At 51.5% G+C, this 26,737-nt stretch overlaps 2 protein-coding genes and 1 long non-coding RNA gene across 5 annotated transcripts in view; 1 reads left to right on the top strand and 2 right to left on the bottom strand.

Moving 5' to 3' along the window:
• apbb1 (amyloid beta (A4) precursor protein-binding, family B, member 1 (Fe65)) overlaps positions 1-14,195 on the bottom strand; it is a 112,019-nt gene extending 97,824 nt beyond the window's left edge. For 2 of the 3 annotated variants that reach the window (XM_063054795.1, XM_063054796.1), the window contains exons 1-2: positions 14,124-14,195; positions 5,622-5,771 (exon numbers count right to left, since the gene is read on the bottom strand). In XM_063054795.1, the coding sequence (XP_062910865.1) occupies positions 5,622-5,771; positions 14,124-14,180 (207 nt within the window). In that variant the 5' untranslated portion in view covers positions 14,181-14,195. Of the gene's footprint in view, positions 1-3,914; positions 4,435-5,621; positions 5,772-14,123 lie in introns of those variants that run through there. The other variant, XM_063054797.1, reaches the window with a different exon arrangement.
• The window catches only part of LOC134349849 (uncharacterized), a 66,320-nt gene continuing 45,293 nt past the window's right edge, over positions 5,711-26,737 (top strand). Inside the window, exons 1-2 of the long non-coding RNA XR_010018786.1 lie at positions 5,711-5,759; positions 9,906-10,100. This is a non-coding gene — a long non-coding RNA (uncharacterized LOC134349849). The remainder of the gene's footprint in view (positions 5,760-9,905; positions 10,101-26,737) is intronic.
• Positions 14,450-26,737, bottom strand: part of hpxa (hemopexin a) — a 55,598-nt gene continuing 43,310 nt past the window's right edge. Inside the window, exons 9-10 of the mRNA XM_063054799.1 lie at positions 20,466-20,616; positions 14,450-14,863 (exon numbers count right to left, since the gene is read on the bottom strand). Of these exons, the coding sequence (XP_062910869.1) occupies positions 14,613-14,863; positions 20,466-20,616 (402 nt within the window). The 3' untranslated portion in view covers positions 14,450-14,612. The remainder of the gene's footprint in view (positions 14,864-20,465; positions 20,617-26,737) is intronic.

Here is a 26,737-nt window from a genome sequence, read left to right as displayed (position 1 = left end):
AACCAGCCTCCCCTCCACAGACTCTGTCTACACTCCTCACTGCCTCAGTAAAGCAGCCAGCATAATCAAAACCCCCAGCCACCCCGGACTTCCTCTCTTCTCCCGCTGGGCAGATGATATAAAACCTTAAAGCACATACCACCAGGCACAAAGGTCGCTTCTATCACACTGTTATAAAACTATTTTAGTCCCCTGATACAATAAATTGGACTCTAACCTCACAATCTACCTTGTTTTGACCTTGTATCGTATTGTCTGCCTGCACTGCACTTCCTCTGTAACACTTTATTCTGCATTATGCTATTGCTTTACCTTATTCTACCTCAATACACTGTGAAGTAATTTGATCTGTATGAACAGTATGTACAACAACCTCTTCACTGTAAACGTGACTATAATAAACCGATTTCAGATTCCATTGCCTGCCTGTTCACGTGTCTGTCTAACAGCGTTGTAAACACCAGGGGTCCCCAACCTTTTTTGCACCGCGGACCGGTTTAGTATTCTTGAGGACCTGCCGATGGGGTGGGGGGGTTGTTCAAGTAGGGTTAAACTCACCTCAATGTGTCTTTTACAGTTAAGGCTGATTTATACTTCTGCGTCAACTCGACGCCGCAACCTACGCAAGTGACCTACGTGCATTGTGAGCATTTATACTTGTGCGTTGGTGTGTCTGCGTCGCTCTGCAACTCGGGCACATCCCACATGTGCACACACCTGCCTGTGCAAGGCTTCGTGGTCATGGTAGTCTTTCTCCGGGTAAACAAGCGAGCGTCTTTCTTCGTGAAAGCGAAATGTGTCTTCCATAATTTCGGAGGTATGGAAAGCATTGCAGCCAGAGTTCCTTCCCTGCCCTTCAGTCGCCCAATGGGAAGCTACTGCAGCGTAGGAGGAAAAGCGATGCTACCAAGCAGACCAATTACAGTTGTTGCAGTCTGCATTGCCGCGACACGTAGTTACATTTTGGGAGAGGTGCGTGTCAGGCTACGGCGTAGGGATCCGTGTAGGCACTGCGTAGGGTTCGCGGCTACGCCGTACCTAAGGCGTCGAGTTGACGCAGAAGTATAAATCAGCCTTTAGGATTGCCAACTTTCTCACTCCCAAATAAGGGACAAAAGTAGCAGTCAAATCCCGGGACACTTTACCCCAGGAAAGCCTACCATGACCATGAAGCCTCGTGTGGGCACCTGTGTGCGCATGTGATGTGCACTGTGCCTACATGTCGATTTCCCCCCCCACAAATTGGTTTTGCCTTCATCTTCCCGACTACACTGTACATACATTATTTCTACTTTATACAGGCTGTGTATTTATCCTGCCATTCCTGCTTTTACTGTATGTCAGTGTTATTTTGGGTTTTATGTGTTATTTGGTATGATTTGTTAGGTTATTTTTTGGGTCTGGGAATGCTCAAAAATTTTTCCCATATACATTAATGGTAATTGCTTCTCCATTTCACGCCATTTCAGCACGAAAGGTTTCACAGGAACGCTCTACCTTAGCGGGGGAAATACGGGTCAAGGGCGGTCCCATATGGGACAAACCAATTTAGCCCAATATATGGGATGTCCCGGCAAATACGGGACAGTTGGCAACCCTATGTTCAAGTTCAACAGTGGGTGACAGGGAATGAGGAAAGGTGCAGCTGACTCACACAGTTTCCCCGCGGCCCGGTACCGGTCCGCGGCCCGGTGGTTGGTGACCACTGGTAAACACCACCATCACATCTCCTTCCACTACCTCCCTGAAGGCACATTCCACACACCCACTACTCTCTGTGCAGTAAAAACTTTTGCCTGATAAAATTCCCCCCCTTCCCTTAAAACTATACCCTGTGGTAGAACACAAGAGCACACAGCACAGGAACACTATGCAGGCCCCAGCAGCCCACAGCTGAACATAATGACTTATCAACAGCGTTCACTGGTCGGAAAATGGTCAGGAAATCAACGGGAACACTGGCGGCCGCCATGGCCTTTGTACACAACAAGATTTTAAAACTCTGGCTTTAACTATTCTCAGCTTCAACCTCTGCCTCTACCATGGGATAAAGTTTCTACAGGAAGTGGGATTAAGTAAGGATTAACACGAGCGGGTGTCGGATGGCAGGGCGGACTGTGGTGTACACAAGACTCTCTGCCATCATTGTCAGCACCACAGCCTCGACAGTGGCAACGCCCTCTGTCAGTGTGAGCACCAATACACTATCTCATCAGCTTGGTAAGGGAACTGACCATAAGACATGGGAGCAGAACGAGGCCATTTGGCCCATCAAGTCCGTTGCGTCATTCCTTTATGGCTGATTTATTATCCCTCTCAACCCCATTCTCTTACCTTCTTCCCTTAACTTTTGATGCCCTGATTAATCCAGAACTATCAACCTCCGCTTTAAATGTACATAATGACTTGACCTCTATAGCCGTATGTGGCAATGAATTCCACAGATTCACTACCCTCTGGTTAAAGAAATTCCTCCTCATCTTGGTTCTAAGTGAACGTCCCTGTTATTCTGAGTCAGTGGCCTCTGGTCCCAGACTCCTCCACTCGGGAAACATCCTCTCCACATCCACTCTACCTGGACCTTTCTGTGTTTGATGGGTTTCAATGAGATCTCCCCTCATTCTTCTAAATTCCAGCGTGTACAAGCCCTGAGGCAAACACTCCCCATATTAACTCTTTCATGCCCAGGATCATTCCTGCAAACTTCCTTTGGACCTGCGGGGGGGGGGGGGCGCGGTTCGCTTCTGATCATTTCTGATGGAGAAAACCTGGAATGATTGGGATACCTGGAAAACTGACAGCTGATCTGATAGTGTAGAGGGAGATGTGCTCTCTAACTAACCCATACTGCCCCATCTTGGAGGGAGTACTGAGTTGTCCAGCTTGAAACAGACAGATGCTCTCTGACCTGCTGACTGTTCACAGCAGGTTTGATTTTTAATTCAAATTTCCAGATCACAAGTGTTTGAACCCTCATTCCCTGTACGTGGATCGGCATTCTGTGTCTGACCTGTGCACTCCCTGTGCTGGGATTGTGTGACAGGAGAGTTTAGGGAAGTGTTACAATGCTTAACCCATTCTGTCCCTGTGCTGGAAGTGACAGGAGAGTTTAGGGAAGTGTTACAATGCTTAACCCATTCTGTCCCTGTGCTGGGAGTGACAAGAGAGTTTAGGGGAAGTGTTACAATGCTTAATCCGTTCTATCCCTGTGCTGGGATTGTGCGACAGGCGAGTTTAGGGAAGTGTTACAATGCTTAACCCATTCTGTCCCTGTGCTGGGATTGTGTGACAGGAGAGTTCAGGGGAAGTGTTACAGTGCTTAACCCATACTGTCCCTGTGCTGGGAGTGACAAGAGAGTTTAGGGGAAGTGTTACAATGCTTAACCCATTCTGTCCCTCTGACAGGAGAGTGTAGGGGAAACTTTATTCTCTCTAAAATAAAGCACCAAAAATGAGATTGGAAACTGCCTTGTTTACTCCAACTGATCACCCAGTCTGTGTGAAACATTAAAGGAGGAGCCATCTTCTCTCTCTATCTCAGCCGAAGCGATTCAACCCCATAAACACTTTCTCAAAGCGTTACAGAACATTAAAATCAGTGACTGGGGCAGTTATTTACCCTCCACATCCCCAGTTGGCTTTAATCTTGGCAGATGCTTGATTTGTTAAAATGGCTGCCCCAAAGTTCAGATCCTGGCAGGAGCCACGGTTTGAAAATCATTTTTGAAGAAGGTAGGCGCATTATTGTAAACGTGCTGCTGCTCGACAGATACACAGTTTGTTCCTACACAAGTGCCGCCTGTCAGAATGTGACAATTAGACTTTAGTCAGACACTGAATTTGGCAACACAGGCGCGACACCATCCTCTCCCCACCAGCTGCCACCCTCCGCATCACATCAGTAGCAAACAGACCTGCTCCTCAGCCCTCTGGCTCCAGGGACGACTCTCCGCTCCATCTCTCCCTCTCCGACCCCTCGCCTCAGCCCGGATCCCCGCTCCGGGTAGGAAGCTCCAGTTGCTCACACACAAACACGTTCGCAGACACCCCATCCCTTCAAATCAGAGGCGTGAGCTGCCTGCACCTGCTCACTGCTCGCGTTCGCGCGGACTGAGGGCTGCGATGCTGCTCACGGGATCTCACTCCTCCTCATTCGCTCCGGACTGGAGCAATAGGAAAATCCAAGCCCACCCCTCCCTGTGTTGCAGCTAACTCCTTCCCCTCTAAATCGATCAACACCTAACAGCTCAGAACTCGTTCAGGTGAGGTTTGGGGGACAGAGATGTGTGGGAGCTGGGGCAGGCTGTCGGAGCGGTAGGTGCCAGGGGTCCCAGCGAAGGGAGTGGGTCAGACTGAGGGTTACAGGTAGTGCTGGGTTGAGAATGGGGAATGAGGGGGAGGAAGATGGGGAAGGTTGTGTGGGGTCAGAATGGACAGTGGGATGGGGCTGGGGCTGGGGCTGGGGATTTAGAGGGTAGGGGAATGAGATGAGGCTGGAGGCTGGGTCCTAAGTGAGAGAGGAGTGGGGGAAGGTCTGCAGTGGGAGGATGGGGAAATTGGACAGGGGTTTGAGGATGGGGCGAGGGCAGAGGTGAGGGGGGTTGACAGCCTGAGGGTGGGGATGGAGAGAGGGGTGATGGCCTGAGGGGGGGGGATGGAGAGAGGGGTCAGAGGTGAGAGGGGTGATAGCCTGAAGAGAGGGGGTACAATGAGGGAAGTGGAGAGGGAGAAACTACAAGAAGAAAGGGAGAGGGTGGGGTATGAGGGGTTGAAGGGTGGGGGGTTATGGTGGATGGGAGGGGAAGGGGGAGGATAACACGGAGTGGGTGAGGGGAGACAGGAGGGGAAGGAGGATGGGACGGGAAGGGAGGTGGTGAGAGGAGAGACAGGAGGGGAATGACAAAAGGATGGGCTGAAGGGACATAGGGTGAGGGGGTGAAAGGATGGGAGGGAGGGATGAGAAGAGGAGGAGAGGGAAAGGAATAAGGGAGGAAATACGGGGGAGAGAGATGGGAGGAGTGAGAGCAGGAGGAGTAAGAGAAGGGAAGATGAGGGGAGGGTAAGTAGATGGGGAAGGGAAGTAGATGAGGGGAAGGGGAAGTAAATGAGGGGAGGGGAAGTAAATGAGGGGAGGGGAAGTAAATGAGGGGAAGGGGAAGTAGATGAGGGGTATGAGAGAAGACGGTATGAGGGGAGGGGAAGTAGATGAGGGGAAGGGGAAGTAGATGGGGAGGGGGAAGTAGATGGGGAGGGGGAAATAGATGAGGGGAGGGGAGGGGGAAGTAGATGAGGGGAGGGGAAGTAGGTGAGGTGAGGGGGAAGTAGGGGAGGGGAGGGGAGGGGGAAGTAGATGAGGGGAGGGGGAAGTAGATGAGGGGTATGAGAGAAGACGGTATGAGGGGAGGGGAAGTGGAAGTAGGTGAGGGGAGGGGGAAGTAGATGAGGGGTATGAGAGAAGACGGTATGAGAGGAGGGTGTCGGAGCGATGAAGCTAAGGGGTTAGGGAGTCTGGGGGTGGGGAATGAGATGATGGGTTGGGGTCTGTGGAGGGCGGAGGCGACTCTCCCTGCCAGCCTCCTCCTCCTCCTCCCCATACCTTTTCCCTCCCCCTCCCCCTTTACCTCTCCCTCCGCCTCTCTTCCTCTGTGTTTATCTTCGGTCCATCGCCGGACGGACTCGCCTGACGTCAGAGCGTTTCCGGGGTACAGGAAGAGTGTTTCCGTTTTTCGGGAACTCGGGAATATCAGGACACCATGTTGGTGAGGGTGCGCCTGCGCAGTGAGAGTGAGGGAAGCGGGAGAGGGGGAGAAGTGGAATTGCGGGGGTGGGGGTGGGGATGGAGGGAAGAAGTTCAAGTTCATTTTCATTCAGACATGTATACCACCAAACGAAACAACATTCCTCCGGAGCTGTCTTCTTGTCCTCCCACAGTTCAAGGATGCACTAAATGGCCATTGTAAATGGTCGGGTGATTAGGCTGGGGTTAATAGGTAGGTTGGCGGGCGGCGCGTCTCGGTGGGCCGGTGCAGCCTGTGCCGTGTTGTGTCTCACTCACTCACTCAATAACACGATGCATATATCTCACACACGACACGTAATGTAACATTACCGCAAACAGCATATCCCAGAAGGTTGACGTTTAGTATGAGGTGCATTTGCGGCGCAAGTTACAAAGTAAACAGTATAGCACTACTGGCAGTTCGTACGTGATGAGACCTGGGTGGTGGCAGGGAGTTCAGCAGTCTTATGGCTTGGAGGAAGAAGCTGTTTCCCATCCTAACAGTTCTTGTCCTAATACTGTGTACCTCCTGCCTGATGGTGAAGAGCGGTCAAAGAGATTGTTGGGTGGATGGGAGAGATCATTGATGATGTTAAGGGCAGCGCTCTTGATAAATATCTCTCGTGGGTGGAAGAGACCCCGATCAATCCTGTCAGCAGGGTTTCCCGGTAAGATGCCTTGCCATTCCCGTAATTGACGGTGAGTGTCTGGTCAGGACACTCAATGGTGCTCCCGTAAAACATGGTTAGAATGGGGTGGTGGGGGGGAGCCTCGCTCACTTCAATCTCCTCAGGAAGTGGCGACACTGCTGTGGAGAGATGGTGTGGTATTAGCTGAGATTTTCCATTATGAGCCCTCCCAGAAACTCGGTGCTCCTACCCCTCCATGGAGGAGCTGTTTATGTTCTCCTCCATGGAGATAGGGAAGGGGAGGATGCAGAGGAAGTGGGTGAGGGAGAGACGAAGAGGCAGATTTTAGAGGATAAATCAGATGTGGGAAGGGAGGGATGGGGTAAGGAGAGGTGCACTGAGGAATGGCAGCGAGTTAAATTGAGTGTAGACAGCAAAGGAAGAACCTGGTGCTATGTGACAATCAGTGCTTCAAATGCAGACAGTTGTGAAGTGCAAAATCAAATTAGAATTGGGGGGCTGGATTTAATTCCATCAGGCTAACCAGAATGGTGGGTGAGAAGATAGGGGAGGAAAGGCGCTTGTTTTATCATTGTTTAAGGGACTGTGTATGAGTATAGGCCGGAGATGGGACAGGGGGGCTGGAGGGAGGAAAAGGGGCTTGTTTTATCACTGCTTAAGGGACTGTGTGTGTGTATAGGCAGGAGATGGGACGGGGGACTGGAGGGAGGAAAAGGGCTTGCTTTATCACTGCTTAAGGGACTGTGTGTGTGTATAGGCAGGAGATGGGACAGGGGGGCTGGAGGGAGGAAAAGGGCTTGCTTTACTGCTGCTTGTAGAATACTGCACTGGTCCATTGGTGAGACTTGGCGGAGAAGCGGCATCTGCTTGGTGGTTGTGTGGTCCAGGCCCTCGTGCCGCCAGGTCGCCTGATGCAGCCACCCAGGAGAGGAGACGCTGACGTAGTGTGGAAAAGAGCAGAGGCACAGCAGGCGTGCTGGAGTCCGTGCTCAGTCGGGTCCTGCCCTTCAGTGTTCCCTCGTTGGAAGACAAGCTGGATGAGGGCCTCCCATACACCATCAATCACCAGGGAATGGGCCATGCTATCTTTTGTGCTTTGTTTTTCTGCTGTCGTAACTATATGTTATTCGTACTATGCTTTGCACCTTGACCCTGGAGGAACCATGTATCTCAAAGGGAATAGAATATAAAAGCAAGGAGATAATGCTGAGCCTTTATCAAACGCTAGTCAGGCTGCACTTGGAACATTGTCAACTGTTTTGGGCCCCATGTCTCAGAAAGCACGTGTTGTCATTGGAAAGAGTCCAGAGGAGGTTCATGAGGATGATTCCAGGAATGAAGGGGTTAACATATGAGGAACGTTTGTCAGCTTTGGGCCTGTACTCACTGGAAATTAGAAGAATGCGTGGGGATCTCATTGAAACCTACTAACTGTTGAAAGGACTAGATCGGGTGGAGAGGATGTCTCCTGTGGTGGTGGTATCCAGAGCTAGAGGGCACAGCCTCAAATTTGAGAGGCAACCTTTGAGAACAGAGGTAAGCAGGAATTTTTTTTAACCAGAGTGTAGTGGATCTGTGGAATGCTCTGGACTGCAGTGGAGGCCAAGTCCGTGGGTATATTTAAGGTGGAAGCCGACCATTTCCTTTTTGGTCAGGTGTCCAAGGATTTGGCGAGAAGGCAGGTGTGTGGAGTTGAGTGGGATCCAGGATCAGCCATGATGGAATGGCAGGGCAGATTCGATGGGCTGAATGGCCTAATTCTGCTCCTATGTCTTTTGGAACACTATTTGTTTGGCTGTATTCATGGATGTAGTTGAATAACAATTAAAGGAGGGGAGGAGAAGATGACGGTGGGATGCGGTGCAGCGGCCGCTCTGAATTGATATCGTATTTGTGAAGTAGGGGGCCGTGCACAATCCTGATTTGATGGTGACAGCTGTGAGGAGCACAGAGGAACATCTGGAGAAACTTCTGAAATGCCTACTTCGCTGCTGCTGCTACTGTGCGATCGAGAATCTCCAGAGGAGAAGGCCCCAAATCCTCGACTTTGCCTATTGCCTGTTGCCAGGGCCAGAGTGGAAGCGCTCAGCAGAGATGGTGCTCGGTGCCAGAGAACTGGTCGGAGGCTGGAAGTTTTCGGAGTCGGACTGTGGTCGGGTGCTTCCAGGGTGCTGCACCAGCAAGTTTGCGGCGCTGGAAGCTCATGGCAGGAAGAGTTTTCTTCCTTTAACTGTCTGCATGAGATAATGGGACTTTCGAGAGACTTTGAGATTTTTTTTACCGTGCCCATGGTCTGTTCTTCTATCAAATTACAGTATTGCTTTGCACTGTTGTAACTATATGTTATAATTATGTGGTTTTTGTCAGTCTTTTTTTAGTCTTGGTTTGGCTTGTGTTTCTGTGATATCATTCTGGAGGAACAAGTTGTATCATTTCTTAATGTATGCATTACTAAATGATAATAAAAGAGGACTGCGTGTCCTCATAATCTTAAAAAAAAAATTTGAATTTGAACCCTATTGTTGAGATGTGAAATATTTTAGAGAGGTGTCTCCAGTAAGAAATAATTGGGATTGGACAAAAGGGCTTTCAAAGGCTGACTACAGCTAAATACTCATTTCACAGACGCAGGAAGATGACATTTCTCACAGTCAGGCTCACTTCTACTTCACTATCTTCTCCCATCTCTGTTAATCCCCTTGACAACATAATTAACTTCTTCCTCAACATTCAGAGAGTTGGCCTCCTCCACCTTGTGTGGAGAGAATTCCACAGGTTCTCCCCCCCGGATGAAGTACTTTCTCCTGTTCCTGGCTCTAAGCAGCATTCTCGATATCCTGAGGGAGTGATTCCCAGTTCTGTTGTCAGGAACATCCTCCCTGTGTCCCGTTCACTCAGTCCCCAGAGCCCCTCTCTCATTCTCCTCATTTGGAGGGGGTGCAGAAGAGGTTCAGATTAGAGGGCATGTCAGGCTGGGCAAACCTGGGTTGTTTTCTCTGGGGAGGCTGAAGGGAGATGTGACAGAGGTTTAAATGATTATGGGAGACATAGATAGAGTAGACAGACAGTACCTTATTCCCAGGGTTGAAATGTCTAATACCAGAGGCCATGCATTTAAGGTGAGAGGGGTAAGATTTTTACTCAGAGTGGTGGGTGCCTGGAATGTGCTGCCTGGGGTGGGGGTAGAGACAGATACATTAGAGACTTTTAAGAGACAATCAGGCAGATGAATGTGAGGAAAATTGAAGGATATGGACATCGTATGGACAGAAGAGATTAATTTAGTTGTCCATTTGATTACTAATGTAATTGGTTTAGCACAACACTGTGGGCTGAATGGCCTGTTCCTGTGCTGTACTGCTCCATGTTCTATGTCCTGTCACATACACCCTGTTTCCCTCCCTTTCTGCATTTCTCCTGCATTAGCTCACACTTCCACGCATTAAATTCCATTTCCCTCTTTTCATTTCCTTTAGGCATTTGAAAACTCTGTCATGGATGGTCCCAAGCCCGGCTGTGGAAGGAGGAGGGTTGTATATGAGGCTAGCAGCCCCATCCCATAAAAACCCAGAGCGACAGAAATGCCATCCAAAGCTCCAAAGACCCCGTCCCTGGCAGCGACAATTTGAAAGACTGGCCCTGGACTGAGGACTCTGGGGTGATGGGCTTAAGTAAGTAAGTAGGAATTTGGAGAGGCATAGCATTCAAAGCAAATTTATGTCATCACGCCCAACCTGAGGTTCATTTTCTTGCAAGCGTGCTCAATAAATGACCATAACCGGATCAATGAAAGACTGTCCAACTAGGGGGATCAACCAGAGTGCAGAAGACAACAAACTGTGCAAATACAAAAAGAAATGATAATAATAAATACATTTTTTAAATAGATCAAAAAGATGAGGTGAAGAGTGGTTGTAAGTGAGTCGATAGGTTGTGGGAACAGTTCAGTGATGGGCCGAGTGAAGTCGAGTAAAGTTATTTCCTTTGGTTTAAGAGCCTGATGGTTGAGGCTTCAAACCTGGAGGTGAGTGTCCTGAGGCTCCTGTAGCTCCCTCCACCCCCTGATGGCAGCAGTGAGAAGAGAGCATGTTCTGGGTTATGGGATCCTTGATGATGGATGATCTTTTCCTGCAACATCATTTCACGTGGATGTGCTCAATGGTTGGGAGGGTTTTGGGCTGAATCCTCTACTTTTTGTCGGCTTTTCCATTCAAGGGCGTAGGTGTTTCCATAGCAGACCGTGATGTAAGCTGTCCACCACTCTCATCTATAGAAGTCTGTCAAAGTATTAGATGTCGTGCCGAATCTCCACAAACTCTTAAGGAAGTAGAGAAGCTGCTGTGCTTTCTTCGTAATCGCACTTACATGCTGGGCCCAGGACAGATTCTCTGAAATGATAACACCGAGGAATTTAAAGTCGCTGACCCTCTCCACCTCTGATCCTCTGATGAGGATTGGCTCATGGGCCTTTGGTTCCCTCCTCCTGAAGTCAATAATCAGGTCTTTGGACTTGCCGATGTTGAGTAAGAGGTTGTTTTTATGACACCATTCAGCCAGGCCTCCCAGATGCTGACTCATCATCACCTTTGATTCGGCCTACATCGGCTAACTTGAAATTGGCTCAGAGCTATGCTTAGCCTCACAGTCATAAGTGAGCAGAGCAGGGGGCTAAGCACACAGCCTTGTGGTGTGCCTGTGCTGATGGGGATTGTGGAGGAGATATTGATGCTGATTGAGATCAGCAAGTGAGGAAATCAAGGATCCAATTGCACAAAGGGGTATTGAGGCCAAGGTCTTGGAGCTTATTGATGTTTTGTGGGGATGATGGTATTGTATGCTGAGCTGTACTTGATAAAGATTATCCTTATGTATACATCTTTGCTGTCCAGATGTTCCAGGGTTGAGTGAAGAGCCTACAAGATGGGATCTGCTGTGGATCCATTGCTCCAGAAGGCAAATTGGAGTGGATCTGAATTGCTTCTAAGGCAGGAGTTGATATGTTTCATCACCATCCTCTCAAAACTCTTGGTCACTGTGGATGTATGTGCTGCTGGAGTCACTGAGGCAGGTCACCATGCTCTTCTCAGGCGCCTGTATAATTGAAGCCTGCTTGAAGCAGATGGGTATCACACACTGCTGGTGAGAGAGGTTAAATATCTCAGTGAACACTCCAGCCAGTTGATCAACGCAGGTCTTTAATACTTGGCCAGGTAACTATCTGGGCTGGATGCTTTTCGTGGATTCACCCTCTTGAAGGCTGCTTGCACGTTGGCCTCAAAGATTGAAATATTATAATCATCAGGAGATGTGGGAGTCCCTGATGGTATCTTCATGATTTGATGGCCAAAGCGAGCACAGGTGAGCACTGAGCTCATCTGGAAGCGAAGCCCTGCTCTCGTCCATGTTGCTTGACTTAACTTCATAAGAGGTGATAGTATTCAAACTCCGCCACAACTGTCGAGCATCCTTTGTTGAATCAACGTTAGTGCTGAATTACCACTTTGCCCATGAGTTGGCTTTCCAGAATTGTACCTGGACCTCTTGTGACTCTCCTGGATAGTCAGCATTGTGAGGGGCAGGTTGTGCCGCAAGAGCCTAGTTCATTAGTTGAGGATGTGACAAAGCACATTTTTTATCTCTTGGCACCAGAATTGTAGGCTGCCCCCAGCACATTGTTGGGTGGTGTTGGTTGTTGATGGAAACGATGAATTTCACTGAATGTTTCAATGTCCGAGTGATAAGTAAATGAATCTGAATCTGAAATTGATGAAGGTAGAGCAGTGGATGTGGGGATATGGATTTTAGTAAGGTGTTGGTCAAGGTTCCCCACGATAGGTTCATTCAGAAAGTCAGGAGGCATGGCATCCAGGGATGCCATCTTGGCTGTGTGGATCAGAATTGGCTTGCCCACAGAAGACAGAGGGTGGTTTTAGGTGGAATGCAGTCTGCCTGGAGTTCGGTGACCAGTGGTGCTCCTGGGGAGCTGTTCTGGGACCCCTGCTCCTTGTCATTTTTATAAATGACTTGGATGAGGAAATGGAAGGGTGGGTTAGTAAGTTTATAAATGACACAAGGTTGGTGGAGTTGTGAGAGGCGCAGAAGGTTGTTTGTAGGTTCAAAGGGACATTGACAGGATGCAGACCTGAGCTGAGAAATGGTAGATGGAATTCACCTCAGGAAAGTATGAAGTGATTCACTTTGGAAGGTTGAACTTGAAGGCAGAATACAGGGTAACTGTCAGGATTCTTAGCAGTGTGGAGGAACAGGGGTATCTTGGGCTCCCCACCCATAGGTCCCTCAAAATTGCCACACAAGTTGTTACGGTGGTTAAGAAGGAGTATGGCGTGTTGGGATTCATTTGTCAGGGGACTGAGTTCAAGAGCCGTGAGGTAATGTTACAGCTCTATAACCCTGGTTAGACCACACTCGCAGTATCGTGTTCAGTTCTGGTCACCTCATTATAGGAAGGATGTGGAAGCTGTAGAGAGGATGCAGAGGAGATTTACCAGGATGCTGCTTGGATTAGAGAGCATGTCTTATGAGGAGAGGTTGAGCGAGCTGGGGCTCTTCTCTTTGAAGAGAAGAAAGATGAGAGGTGTAGAATATGAAAGCACGACAGCACCTCTACTTCCTCAGGAGTCTGTGGAGGTTCACCATGTCATGGAAAACATTGGCCATCTTGTACAGATCTGTGCTGACTGGATACATTATGGCCTGGTGTGGGACCACCAATGCCTGTGAGGCAGAAGGTAGTGGATTCGGCTGAGTACATCACCAGTAAAGCCCTTCCAACCGTTGAGCACTTCTAATGAAACGTTGACGCGAAAAGCAGCATCCATCATCAGAGACCCTCACCACCCGGGCCAAGCTCTGTTCTCACTGTTGCCGTCACGTAGAAGGTACGTGTGCCTTAGGATTCGCACCGCCAGCTTCCTTCCCCCAATCAACTGGCTCTTGACCAAAAGGGGATAGCTACTCTCATTTAAGGACTGTTACGTTATTATATTGAGGGTTGTTATACGTTGTTATTTCATGCTTGTTATTTGTTGCTATTTATCTATATTTGCATTTGCACAGTTTGTTCACTGATCCTGTGTACAGTTACTGTTCTGTAGATTTGCTAAGTATGCCCACAGAAAAAGAATCTCAGGGTTGTATGTGATGACATGTATGTACTCTGATAATAAATTTTACTTTGAACTTTGATAAGAGGCGGAGATTGAGCGGACAGGCGGAGGCTTTATACCAGGACTGCAATGGCTAATACAAGGGATCCTCATTTTAAGGAGATTGGAGGAGAGTATTGCCGTCAGGCTCAGGAATCGATTGTCTCTGCTGTCAGGCTAGTGAACCGATCCCCTCTGCCGGACTGGCGAACCGATCCCCTCTGCCGGACTGGCGAACCGATCCCCTCTGCCGGATTCGCGAACCGATCCCCTCTGCCGCACTTGCGAACCGATCCCCTCTGCCGGACTCGCGAACAGATCCCCTCTGCAGCAGTCGCGAACAGATCCCCTCTGCCGCACTCGCGAACAGATCCCCTCTGCAGCAGTCGCGAACAGATCCCCTCTGCTGGACTCGTGATCCGATCCCCTCTGCCCTAAATGTTTATTTATTGATTTAAAGACGCAGCATGGTAACGCGTCCTCCCAGTCCAACAAGCCCATGCCGTCCAATTACACCCAATTACCTACTAGTGGTATGTCTTTGGAACGTGGGAGGAAAGCAGAGCAGCCAGAGGAAATCCCCATGGTCCTGTGAAGAACTCCTTATGGACAGCAGTGGGAATTGAACCCAGAATACTGGTACTGTAAAGCATTACACTACCGTGCTGCCCATTCACGTGGACAGGGAGCTTCATTGCACCCAGGTGTAGATGACAATAACCTAATCTGAATGTGGACAACACCATCCGCTTCCTCATCCCTCGCTTGTCCCGATCTCGGGCTGATCTGTTCCTGGGCCAGGTGTGGCTGAAAGAGCCCAGTGGGGGTTGGAAATGACAGACAGGTGACAGCTGTTTGCTCAGAGCTGAATTTATTCAAATAAATCGGTCACAAAGCCGTTGGAATCTTGGTGACCCTGGCGTGAACCGGGGACAGGTCACTCTGGTGTCCTGGATACTTGTACCGTGCCGGTGTGGAGGGGAGCTGTTGCAGAATCAGACCCTATGACAGACACCGTTAGCGATGGTGGGATGGAGTCCCTCTGCGCGAACAATGCATAAAGTCATCCTTGATGCTGTGTGGCTCTGGAAGGTTATTCCACGCACTCAGCTCAGACGGAGAGTTGTATTGGTAGTACTGGGTGCCAATGAACAGATAGATGCCCCTACGATTGCACATTGCACCATCCACCTGCGGGTGGCCAATGCGGACTCCGTCACCCGGCACCCTGGGGCTCTGCTTCAGATCAATAACCCACATGTGGTTCCCTGCAACAGGACAGTGAGAGGGTTAGAATTAGGTTTAATATCACTGACACATGTCATGACATTTGCTTTGTGGCAGCAGAACACTGGCAGTACATAATCATAAAGACAAAAATGATAATACATGGAGTCATTCTCCATTCGGATATTTGATGGTAGAGGGGAAGAAGCTGTTCTTAAAACTTTGAGTATGTGTCTTCAGGCTCCTGTACCTCCTCCCTGATGGTAGAACAAACCAGCTTCTGGTACCCGGCAGAACCTGCACAGCCAATCAGCTGCTCCCCAACCTGCTCACAGCAAGATCCCACCAACAACATTTCAGGATACCATACACCTGCTGTGGCATTCCAGCACGCCATTGGCCCTGTAGAGTGCCCTGGCATTTCATTGGCCTTGTGGGTCATTCCAGCATGCCATTGGCCCTGTAGAGTGTCCTGGCATTTCATTGGCCTTGTGGGTCATTCCAGCATGCCATTGGCCACACAGGGCAGTTCGATACACCACAGATCACCTGAGGCAGCTCACCATCCAATCAGAATGGTAATATTCTGGTGGCAAATGGCATTCCTTTGTTCAAGAAGGGAGTAGGGGATAATAGTGGAAAGATTATTGGACAGAATTCTTAAGTAGTGGTGGAGGAGTGGGTTAGTGGGTAGAGGTGTTGATCAGTCTTACTGCTTGGGGAAAGTAACTGTTTTTGAGTCTGGTGGTCCTGGTGTGGATGCTACCTAGCTTCCTCCCTGATGGGAGTGGGACAAACAGTCCGTGAGCAGGGTGGGTGGGATCCTTCATGATGTTACTGGCCCTTTTCCAGCACCTTTCTGTATGTATATCCTTGATGGTGGGTAGGCTGGTGCCGGTGATGCGTTGGACATAGAAACATAGAAAATAGGTGCAGGAGTAGGCCATTCAGCCCTTCGAGCCTGCACCGCCATTTATTATGATCATGGCAGAGACAGGGTATACGAGTTTTTGGAGAAGAAGGGTTTGATTAGGGATGGTCAGCATGGCTTTGTGAGGGGCAGGTCATGCCTCACAAGCCTGATTGAATTATTTGAGGATGTGACAAAGCGCATTGATAACGGTAGAGCAGTGAATGTGGTGTATATACATTTTAATAAGAAGTTTGATAAGATTCCTCAGGTCATTGATAAAGTCAGGAAGTATGGGATCCAATGGAACTTAGCTGTGTGGATTCAGAATTGGCTTTTGCCCATAGAAGGCAGAGTAAGTCAGAATCCAAATCCAAATCAGAATTGGGTTTAATATCACCAGTGTATGTTGTGAAAACTTGTTGTTATGTGGCAGCAGTATACTGTAATACATAATCATAAAGATTAAAAATTACGTAAGAAATGCATATTTAAAATAAATTAAATGAGGTGCAAAAAGAGATCAAAATAAGAAAAAGAAATTTTGAGATAGCATTCATGGGTTCTTCCGTTATTCAGAAATGTGATGGTGGAGGGAACGAAGATGTTCCTGAAATGCTGGGTGTGTGTGGCTACAGGCCCCTGAACTTCCCCTTGATGGCGGGCTGGTGACCCAGAACTACAGAAGAAATGTTGTCCCAGATGGAGCATGTTCTGCCTGGAGGCCAGTGACCAATGGTGTTCTGTAGGGATCTGTTCTGTACCCCTGCTCTTTCTGAATTTACTGACTTGGATGAGGAAGTGGAAAGGTAGCAAGTCAGTTTGTAGGTGACAGAAGATCAATAGACTTGTGGATGGTGTAGAGGGTTCTAGTGGATTCCAATGGAGGTCAAACATGAAGGCAGAATACAGGGTTAATGACGAGATTCTTAGCAGTGAGGAGGAGCTGAGGGATCACAGGGCCACATCGATCGATTGATCCCTCAAAGTTGCCATGCAAATTGATAGGGTGGTTGTGAAGGTGTATGGTGTGCTGGCCTCGATTAGTCGGGGGATTGAGTTCAAGAGCCATGAGGTAATGTTGTGGCTCTAAGGGGACCAATATCCTGGCGGGAAGATTCAACAGAGCTGTTAAGGAGGGGGATGGGAACCGGAATGATAGAGTGGAGGAAGGGGAAAACAGAAATAAATATAAGATAGTGAGCAGTAAAGATGTCAGGAAAGACAGGCAGGTGATGGGGCAAATTTGCAGCCATTGGGATGAGTTGCAGGGCAATAAAGTTGTAGTGAAATCAAAGCAAAAAGTACCAAATACTGGACTTAAGGTGTTATACTTAAATGCACACAGCATAAGGAATAAGGTGGATGATCTTATTGTACAGCTACAGATTGGCAGGTATGATATTGTGGCCATCACTGAGACGTGGCTAAAGGATGCATGTCTCTGGGAGCTGAACGTCCAAGGATACACGGTGTATCGCAAGGATAGGAAAGTAGGTAGAGGGGGTGGTGTGGCTTTATTGGTAAGAAATGACATCAAATCATTAGAAAGAGGTGACATAGGATCGGAAGGTGCAGAATCTTTATGGGTTGAACTGAGAAATTGCAGGGGTAAAAGGATCCTGATGGCAGTTATTTATAGGCCTCCAAACAGCTGCAGTGATGTGGACAACAAATTACAACAAGAAATAGAAAAGGCTTGTCAGAAGGGCGGTATTATGATAATTGTGGGGGATTTTAACATGCGAGTGGATTGGGAAAATCAGGTCAGCAGTGGATCTCAAGAGAGAGAATTTGTAGAATGTCTGCGAGATAGCTTTTTAGAACAGCTTGTTGTTGAGCCCACTAGGGGATCGGCTGTACTGGATTGGGTATTGTGTAATGAACTGGAGGTGATTGGCGAGATTGAGGTGAAGGAACCCTTAGGAGGCCGTGATCATAACATGATTGAGTTCACTGTGAAATTTGAAAAAGAGAAGCCGAAATCTGATGTGTCAGTATTTCAGTGGAGTAAAGGAAATTACAGTGGCTTGAGAGAGGAACTGGCCAGAGTTTTACTGGAAAGGGACACTGGCGGGAAGGACGGCAGAGCAGCAGTGGCTGGAATTTATGCGAGAAGTGAGGAAGGTGCAAGACAGGTATATTCCAAAAAAGAAATTTTCGAGTGGAAAAAGGATGCAACCGTGGTTGACAAGAGAAGTCAAAGCCAAAGTTAAAGAAAAGGAGAGGACATACAAGGAAGCAAAAATTAGTGGGAAGACAGAGGATTGGGAAGTTTTTAAAACCTTACAAAAAGAAACTAAAAAGGTCATTAAGAGGGAAAAGATTAACTATGAAAGGAAGCTAGCAAATAATATCGAAGAGGATACTAAAAACTTTTTCAAGTATATAAAGAGTAAAAGACAGGTGAGAGTAGATATAGGATCAATAGAAAATGATGCTGGAGAAATTGTAATGGGAGATAAGGAGATGACGGAGGAAATGAACGAGTATTTTGCATCAGTCTTCACTGAGGAACTGGACACTCAAGGGTGTCAGGGAAGAGAAGTGTGCGCAGTCACAATTACGACAGAGAAAGTACTGAAGAAGCTGAATAGTCTAAAGGTTGATAAATCTCCCCGACCAGATGGAATGCACCCTCGTGTTCTGAAGGAAGTAGCTATAGAGATTGTGGAGGCATTAGTGATGATCTTTCGAAAGTCGATAGATTCTGGCATGGTTCCGGAGGACTGGAAGATTGCAAATGTCACTCCGCTATTTAAGAAGGGGGCAAGGAAGCAAAAAGGAAATTATAGACCTGTTGGCTTGAAATCAGTGGTTGGGAAGTTGTTGGAGTCGATTGTCAAGGATGAGATTACGGAGTACCTGGAGGCATATGACAAGATAGGCAGAACTCAGCATGGTTTCCTTAAAGGAAAACCCTCCCTGACAAACCTATTACAATTTTTTGAGGAAATTACAAGTAGGCTAGACAACGAAGATGCAGTGGATGTTGTATATTTGGATTTCCAGAAGGCCTTTGACAAGGTGCCACACATGAGGCTGCTTAACAAGATAAGAGCCCATGGAATTACGGGAAAGTTACATACGTGGATAGGGTGTTGGCTGATTGGCAGGAAACAGAGAGTGGGAATAAAGGGATCCTATTCTGGTTGGCTGCCGGTTACCAGTGGTGTTCCGCAGGGGTCCGTGTTGGGGCCGCTTCTTTTTACGTTGTACGTCAACGATTTGGATTATGGAATAGATGGCTTTGTGGCTAAGTTTGCTGACGATACGAAGATAGGTGGAGGGGCCGGTAGTGCTGAGGAAACAGAGAGTCTGCAGAGAGACTTGGATAGATTGGAAGAATGGGCAAAGAAGTGGCAAATGAAATATAATGTTGGAAAGTGTATGGTTATGCACTTTGGCAGAAGAAATAAACGGACAGACTATTATTTAAATGCGGAGAGAATTCAAAGTTCTGAGGTGTAACGGGCCGGGGAGTCCTCGTACAGGATACCCTGAAGGTTAACATCCAGGTTGAGTTGGTGGCGAAGAAGGCGAATGCAATGTTGGCATTCATTTCTAGAGGAATAGAGTATAGGAGCAGGGATGTGATATTGAGGCTCTATAAGGCGCTGGTAAGACCTCACTTGGAGTACAGTGGGCAGGTTTGGTCTCCTTATTTAAGAAAGGATGTGCTGATGTTGGAGAGGATACAGAGAAGATTCACGAGAATGATTCCGGGAATGAGAGGGTTAACATATGAGGAACATTTGTCTGCTCTTGGACTGTATTCCTTGAAGTTTAGAAGAATGAGGGGGGACCTCATAGAAACATTTCGAATGTTGAAAGGCATGGACAGAGTGGATGTGGCAAAGTTGTTTCCCATGATGGGGGAGTCTAGTACGAGAGGGCATGACTTAAGGATTGAAGGGCGCCCATTCAGAACAGAGATGTGAAGAAATTTTTTTAGCCAGAGGGTGGTGAATCTATGGAATTTGTTGCCACGGGCGGCAGTGGAGGTCAAGTCATTGAGTGTATTTAAGGCAGAGATTGATAGGTATCTGAGTAGCCAGGGCATCAAAGGTTACAGTGAGAAGGCGGGGGAGTGGGACTAAATGGGAGAATGGATCAGCTCATGATAAAATGGTGGAGCAGACTCGATGGGCCGAATGGCCGACTTTTGCTCCTTTGTCTAATGGTCTTACGGTCTCTATGAAACTCTGGTTAGACCATACTCGGAATGTTGAGTTCTGTTCTAGTCACCTCTTTATACGAAGGATATGGAAGTTGGAGAGGGCGTAGAGGGGATTTACCAGGATGCTGCCTGAATAGGGAGCATGTCTTATGAGGATGAGTAGAACGAGTTAGGGATTTTCCCTGTGGAGCAAAGGAGAATGAGAGGTGACTTGATAAGAGGTGTCCAAGATGATAAGAGGCATAGATTAGGTGGACAGCCAGAGACTTTTTCCCAGGGTGGAAATGGTTAATATGTGGGGCATAGTTTTGAATGTGATTGGAGGAAAGTATGGGAGGATGTTAGAAGTAGGTTTCTTTACACAGAGAGTGGTGGGTCTGTGGAACATGCTGCCAGTGGTGGTGGTAAAGGCAGATACATTAGAGACAATTAAGAGACTCTTAGATAGGCACATGGATGATACAAAAATGGAGGGCTATGTGGGAGGGAAGGGTTAGATTGATGGTGGAGTAGGTTAAAGTGTCAACAGGAAAGCTTCAATGTCTGGCCTTACCTGAGATGACATAGAGCAGGGACGTATTTGGGCAGATGAAGGTGGCGCTAACTTGAATGCCAGAAATTCCGAGCTCGTTGCTGACTTGTTTGGGATATCCTTCAATCAGACTGTATCCTGCAATTGCTTTATAGATGTAGAGCTGCGATCCCTGTGAAGGGGAGAAAGAGCAATGGCCATTAGTGTTGTGTTTTCCACTGAATGGCAACGCAGACCGAAAACACGGACAACAATCAGAAACACTCACCAACAGTCAGTCTGAAACACTCTTCAACACACAAGAACACCTTCAATAGAAGTGACATGTGGATCTACGTGAGGAAGATCATGAGCATAAGGAGGCAAGAGGGGGAGGAAATAGTGGACTTCCCTCACCCACTTTCAACAGATGTTGCCTCAAAAAGATGGCATCCATCATTGAGGATTCCCGCCATCCAGCCAGGACACGCTCTCTCTCCCCTCACCATCCAGCCAGGACACGCTCTCTTCCCCCACCATCCAGCCAGGACATGCTCTCTCTCCCCTCACATCCAGCCAGGACACGCTCTCTCCCCCCACCATCCAGCCAGGACACGCTCTCTCCCCTCATATGTCCAGCCAGGACAAGCTCTCTCCCCCCACCATCCAGCCAGGACACGCTCCTCACCAGGACACGCTCTCTCTCCTCCAGCCAGGACACGCTCTCTCTTCCAGCCAGGATACGCTCTCTGCTCCCCTTTCCAGCCAGGACACGCTCTCTCCCCTCGTATGTCCAGCCAGGACACGCTCTCTCCCCCACCATCCAGCCAGGACACGCTCTCTCCCCCACCATCCAGCCAGGACATGCTCTCTCTCCCCTCACATCCAGCCGGGACACGCTCTCTCCCCCAACCATCCAGCCAGGACACGCTCTCTCCCCCAACCATCCAGCCAGGACACGCTCTCTCCCCAGACACCTCTCCCACCATCCAGCCAGGACACGCTCTCTCCCCTCACCATCCAGCCAGGACACGCTCTCTCCCCTCATATGTCCAGCCAGGACACGCTCTCTCCCCCCACCATCCAGCCAGGACACGCTCTCTCCCCCAACCATCCAGCCAGGACACGCTCTCTCCCCCCACCATCCAGCCAGGACACGCTCTCTCCCCCCACCATCCAGCCAGGACACGCTCTCTCCCCTCGCCATCCAGCCAGGACACACTCTCTTCCCCCACCATCCAGCCAGGACACGCTCTCTTCCCCCACCATCCAGCCAGGACACTCTCTCTCCCCCACCATCCAGCCAGGACACGCTCTCTCCCCTCACCATCCAGCCAGGACACGCTCTCTCCCCTCATATGTCCAGCCAGGACACGCTCTCTCCCCCCACCATCCAGCCAGGACACGCTCTCTCACCCCACCATCCAGCCAGGACACGCTCTCTCCCCTCATTTGTCCAGCCAGGACACGCTCTCTCCCCCAACCATCCAGCCAGGACGCTCTCTCCCCCACCATCCAGCCAGGACATGCTCTCTCCCCCCACCATCCAGCCAGGACACGCTCTCTCCCCTCATGTGTCCAGCCAGGACACGCTCTCTTCCCCCACCATCCAGCCAGGACACGCTCTCTCCCCCCACCATCCAGCCAGGACACGCTCTCTCCCCTCATATGTCCAGCCAGGACATGCTCTCTCACCCCACCATCCAGCCAGGACACGCTCTTTCCCCCCACCATCCAGCCAGGACACCCTCTCTCCCCTCGTATGTCCAGCCAGCACACGCTCTCTCACCCCACCATCCAGCCAGGACACGCTCTCTCCCTCCACCATCCAGCCAGGACACGCTCTCTCCCCTCATTTGTCCAGCCAGGACACGCTCTCTCCCCCAACCATCCAGCCAGGACGCTCTCTCCCCCACCATCCAGCCAGGACATGCTCTCTCCCCCCACCATCCAGCCAGGACACGCTCTCTCCCCTCATATGTCCAGCCAGGACACGCTCTCTCCCCCCACCATCCAGCCAGGACATGCTCTCTCCCCCCACCATCCAGCCAGGACACGCTCTCTCCCCCACCATCCAGCCAGGACATGCTCTCTCCCCCCACCATCCAGCCAGGACACGCTCTCTCCCCTCATGTGTCCAGCCAGGACACGCTCTCTCCCCCCACCATCCAGCCAGGACACGCTCTCTCCCCCCACCATCCAGCCAGGACACGCTCTCTCCCCTCATGTGTCTAGCCAGGACATGCTCTCTCACCCCACCATCCAGCCAGGACATGCTCTCTCCTTCCACCATCCAGCCAGGACACGTTCTCTCCCCTCATATGTCCAGCCAGGACACGCTCTCTTCCCCCACCATCCAGCCAGGACACGCTCTCTCCCCCCACCATCCAGCCAGGACACGCTCTCTCCCCTCATATGTCCAGCCAGGACATGCTCTCTCACCCCACCATCCAGCCAGGACACGCTCTCTCCCCCCACCATCCAGCCAGGACACCCTCTCTCCCCTCGTATGTCCAGCCAGCACACGCTCTCTCACCCCACCATCCAGCCAGGACACGCTCTCTCCCTCCACCATCCAGCCAGGACACGCTCTCTCCCCTCATTTGTCCAGCCAGGACACGCTCTCTCCCCCACCATCCAGCCAGGACATGCTCTCTCCCCCCACCATCCAGCCAGGACACGCTCTCTCCCCTCATGTGTCCAGCCAGGACACGCTCTCTCCCCCCACCATCCAGCCAGGACACGCTCTCTCCCCCCATCATCCAGCCAGGACACGCTCTCTCTCCCCTCACCATCCAGCCAGGACACGCTCTCTCCCCTCATATGTCCAGCCAGGACACGCTCTCTCCCCCCACCATCCAGCCAGGACATGCTCTCTCCCCCCACCATCCAGCCAGGACACGCTCTCTCCCCCACCATCCAGCCAGGACATGCTCTCTCCCCCCACCATCCAGCCAGGACACGCTCTCTCCCTCCACCATCCAGCCAGGACACGCTCTCTCCCCTCATTTGTCCAGCCAGGACACGCTCTCTCCCCCAACCATCCAGCCAGGACGCTCTCTCCCCCACCATCCAGCCAGGACATGCTCTCTCCCCCCACCATCCAGCCAGGACATGCTCTCTCCCCTCATATGTCCAGCCAGGACATGCTCTCTCACCCCACCATCCAGCCAGGACACGCTCTCTCCCCCCACCATCCAGCCAGGACACGCTCTCTCCCCTCGTATGTCCAGCCAGGACATGCTCTCTCACCCCACCATCCAGCCAGGACACGCTCTCTCCCCTCGTATGTCCAGTCAGGACACGCTCTCTCACCCCACCATCCAGCCAGGACACGCTCTCTCCCCTCATGTGTCCAGCCAGGACACGCTCTCTCCCCCCACCATCCAGCCAGGACACGCTCTCTCCCCCCACCATCCAGCCAGGACACTCTCTCTCCCCCCACCATCCAGCCAGGACACGCTCTCTCCCCCCACCATCCAGCCAGGACACGCTCTCTCCCCTCGTATGTCCAGCCAGGACACGCTCTCTCCCCCCACCATCCAGCCAGGACACGCTCTCTCCCCTCGTATGTCCAGCCAGGATATGCTCTCTCACCCCACCATCCAGCCAGGACACGCTCTCTCCCCTCATGTGTCCAGCCAGGACACGCTCTCTCCCCCCACCATCCAGCCAGGACACGCTCTCTCCCCCCACCATCCAGCCAGGACACTCTCTCTCCCCCCACCATCCAGCCAGGACACGCTCTCTCACCCCACCATCCAGCCAGGACACGCTCTCTCCCCCCACCATCCAGCCAGGACACGCTCTCTCCCCTCATGTGTCTAGCCAGGACATGCTCTCTCACCCCACCATCCAGCCAGGACATGCTCTCTCCTTCCACCATCCAGCCAGGACACGTTCTCTCCCCTCGTATGTCCAGCCAGGATACGCTCTCTGCTCCCCTTTCCAGCCAGGACACGCTCTCTCCCCTCGTATGTCCAGCCAGGACACGCTCTCTCACCCCACCATCCAGCCAGGACACGCTCTCTCCCCCCACCATCCAGCCAGGACACGTTCTCTCCCCTCGTATGTCCAGCCAGGACACGCTCTCTCCCCCCACCATCCAGCCAGGACACGTTCTCTCCCCTCGTATGTCCAGCCAGGACACGCTCTCTCCCCCCACCATCCAGCCAGGACACGCTCTCTCCCCTCACCATCCAGCCAGGACACGCTCTCTCCCCTCATATGTCCAGCCAGGACACGCTCTCTCCCCCCACCATCCAGCCAGGACACGCTCTCTCCCCCAACCATCCAGCCAGGACACGCTCTCTCCCCCCACCATCCAGCCAGGACACGCTCTCTCCCCCCACCATCCAGCCAGGACACGCTCTCTCCCCTCGCCATCCAGCCAGGACACACTCTCTTCCCCCACCATCCAGCCAGGACACGCTCTCTTCCCCCACCATCCAGCCAGGACACTCTCTCTCCCCCCACCATCCAGCCAGGACACGCTCTCTCCCCTCACCATCCAGCCAGGACACGCTCTCTCCCCTCATATGTCCAGCCAGGACACGCTCTCTCCCCCCACCATCCAGCCAGGACACGCTCTCTCACCCCACCATCCAGCCAGGACACGCTCTCTCCCCTCATTTGTCCAGCCAGGACACGCTCTCTCCCCCAACCATCCAGCCAGGACGCTCTCTCCCCCACCATCCAGCCAGGACATGCTCTCTCCCCCCACCATCCAGCCAGGACACGCTCTCTCCCCTCATGTGTCCAGCCAGGACACGCTCTCTTCCCCCACCATCCAGCCAGGACACGCTCTCTCCCCCCACCATCCAGCCAGGACACGCTCTCTCCCCTCATATGTCCAGCCAGGACATGCTCTCTCACCCCACCATCCAGCCAGGACACGCTCTCTCCCCCCACCATCCAGCCAGGACACCCTCTCTCCCCTCGTATGTCCAGCCAGCACACGCTCTCTCACCCCACCATCCAGCCAGGACACGCTCTCTCCCTCCACCATCCAGCCAGGACACGCTCTCTCCCCTCATTTGTCCAGCCAGGACACGCTCTCTCCCCCAACCATCCAGCCAGGACGCTCTCTCCCCCACCATCCAGCCAGGACATGCTCTCTCCCCCCACCATCCAGCCAGGACACGCTCTCTCCCCTCATATGTCCAGCCAGGACACGCTCTCTCCCCCCACCATCCAGCCAGGACATGCTCTCTCCCCCCACCATCCAGCCAGGACACGCTCTCTCCCCCACCATCCAGCCAGGACATGCTCTCTCCCCCCACCATCCAGCCAGGACACGCTCTCTCCCCTCATGTGTCCAGCCAGGACACGCTCTCTCCCCCCACCATCCAGCCAGGACACGCTCTCTCCCCCCACCATCCAGCCAGGACACGCTCTCTCCCCTCATGTGTCTAGCCAGGACATGCTCTCTCACCCCACCATCCAGCCAGGACATGCTCTCTCCTTCCACCATCCAGCCAGGACACGTTCTCTCCCCTCGTATGTCCAGCCAGGATACGCTCTCTGCTCCCCTTTCCAGCCAGGACACGCTCTCTCCCCTCGTATGTCCAGCCAGGACACGCTCTCTCACCCCACCATCCAGCCAGGACACGCTCTCTCCCCCACCATCCAGCCAGGACACGTTCTCTCCCCTCGTATGTCCAGCCAGGACACGCTCTCTCCCCCACCATCCAGCCAGGACACGTTCTCTCCCCTCGTATGTCCAGCCAGGACACGCTCTCTCCCCCCACCATCCAGCCAGGACACGCTCTCTCCCCTCACCATCCAGCCAGGACACGCTCTCTCCCCTCATATGTCCAGCCAGGACACGCTCTCTCCCCCCACCATCCAGCCAGGACACGCTCTCTCCCCCAACCATCCAGCCAGGACACGCTCTCTCCCCCCACCATCCAGCCAGGACACGCTCTCTCCCCCCACCATCCAGCCAGGACACGCTCTCTCCCCTCGCCATCCAGCCAGGACACACTCTCTTCCCCCACCATCCAGCCAGGACACGCTCTCTTCCCCCACCATCCAGCCAGGACACTCTCTCTCCCCCCACCATCCAGCCAGGACACGCTCTCTCCCCTCACCATCCAGCCAGGACACGCTCTCTCCCCTCATATGTCCAGCCAGGACACGCTCTCTCCCCCCACCATCCAGCCAGGACACGCTCTCTCCCCCCACCATCCAGCCAGGACACGCTCTCTCCCCTCATATGTCCAGCCAGGACACGCTCTCTTCCCCCACCATCCAGCCAGGACACGCTCTCTCCCCCCACCATCCAGCCAGGACACGCTCTCTCCCCTCATATG

The sequence above is a fragment of the Mobula hypostoma genome, chromosome 7, assembly GCF_963921235.1.
Source record: "Mobula hypostoma chromosome 7, sMobHyp1.1, whole genome shotgun sequence".
Lineage (NCBI taxonomy): Eukaryota > Metazoa > Chordata > Chondrichthyes > Myliobatiformes > Myliobatidae > Mobula > Mobula hypostoma.
This window is presented reverse-complemented; position numbering and strand designations above follow the sequence as displayed.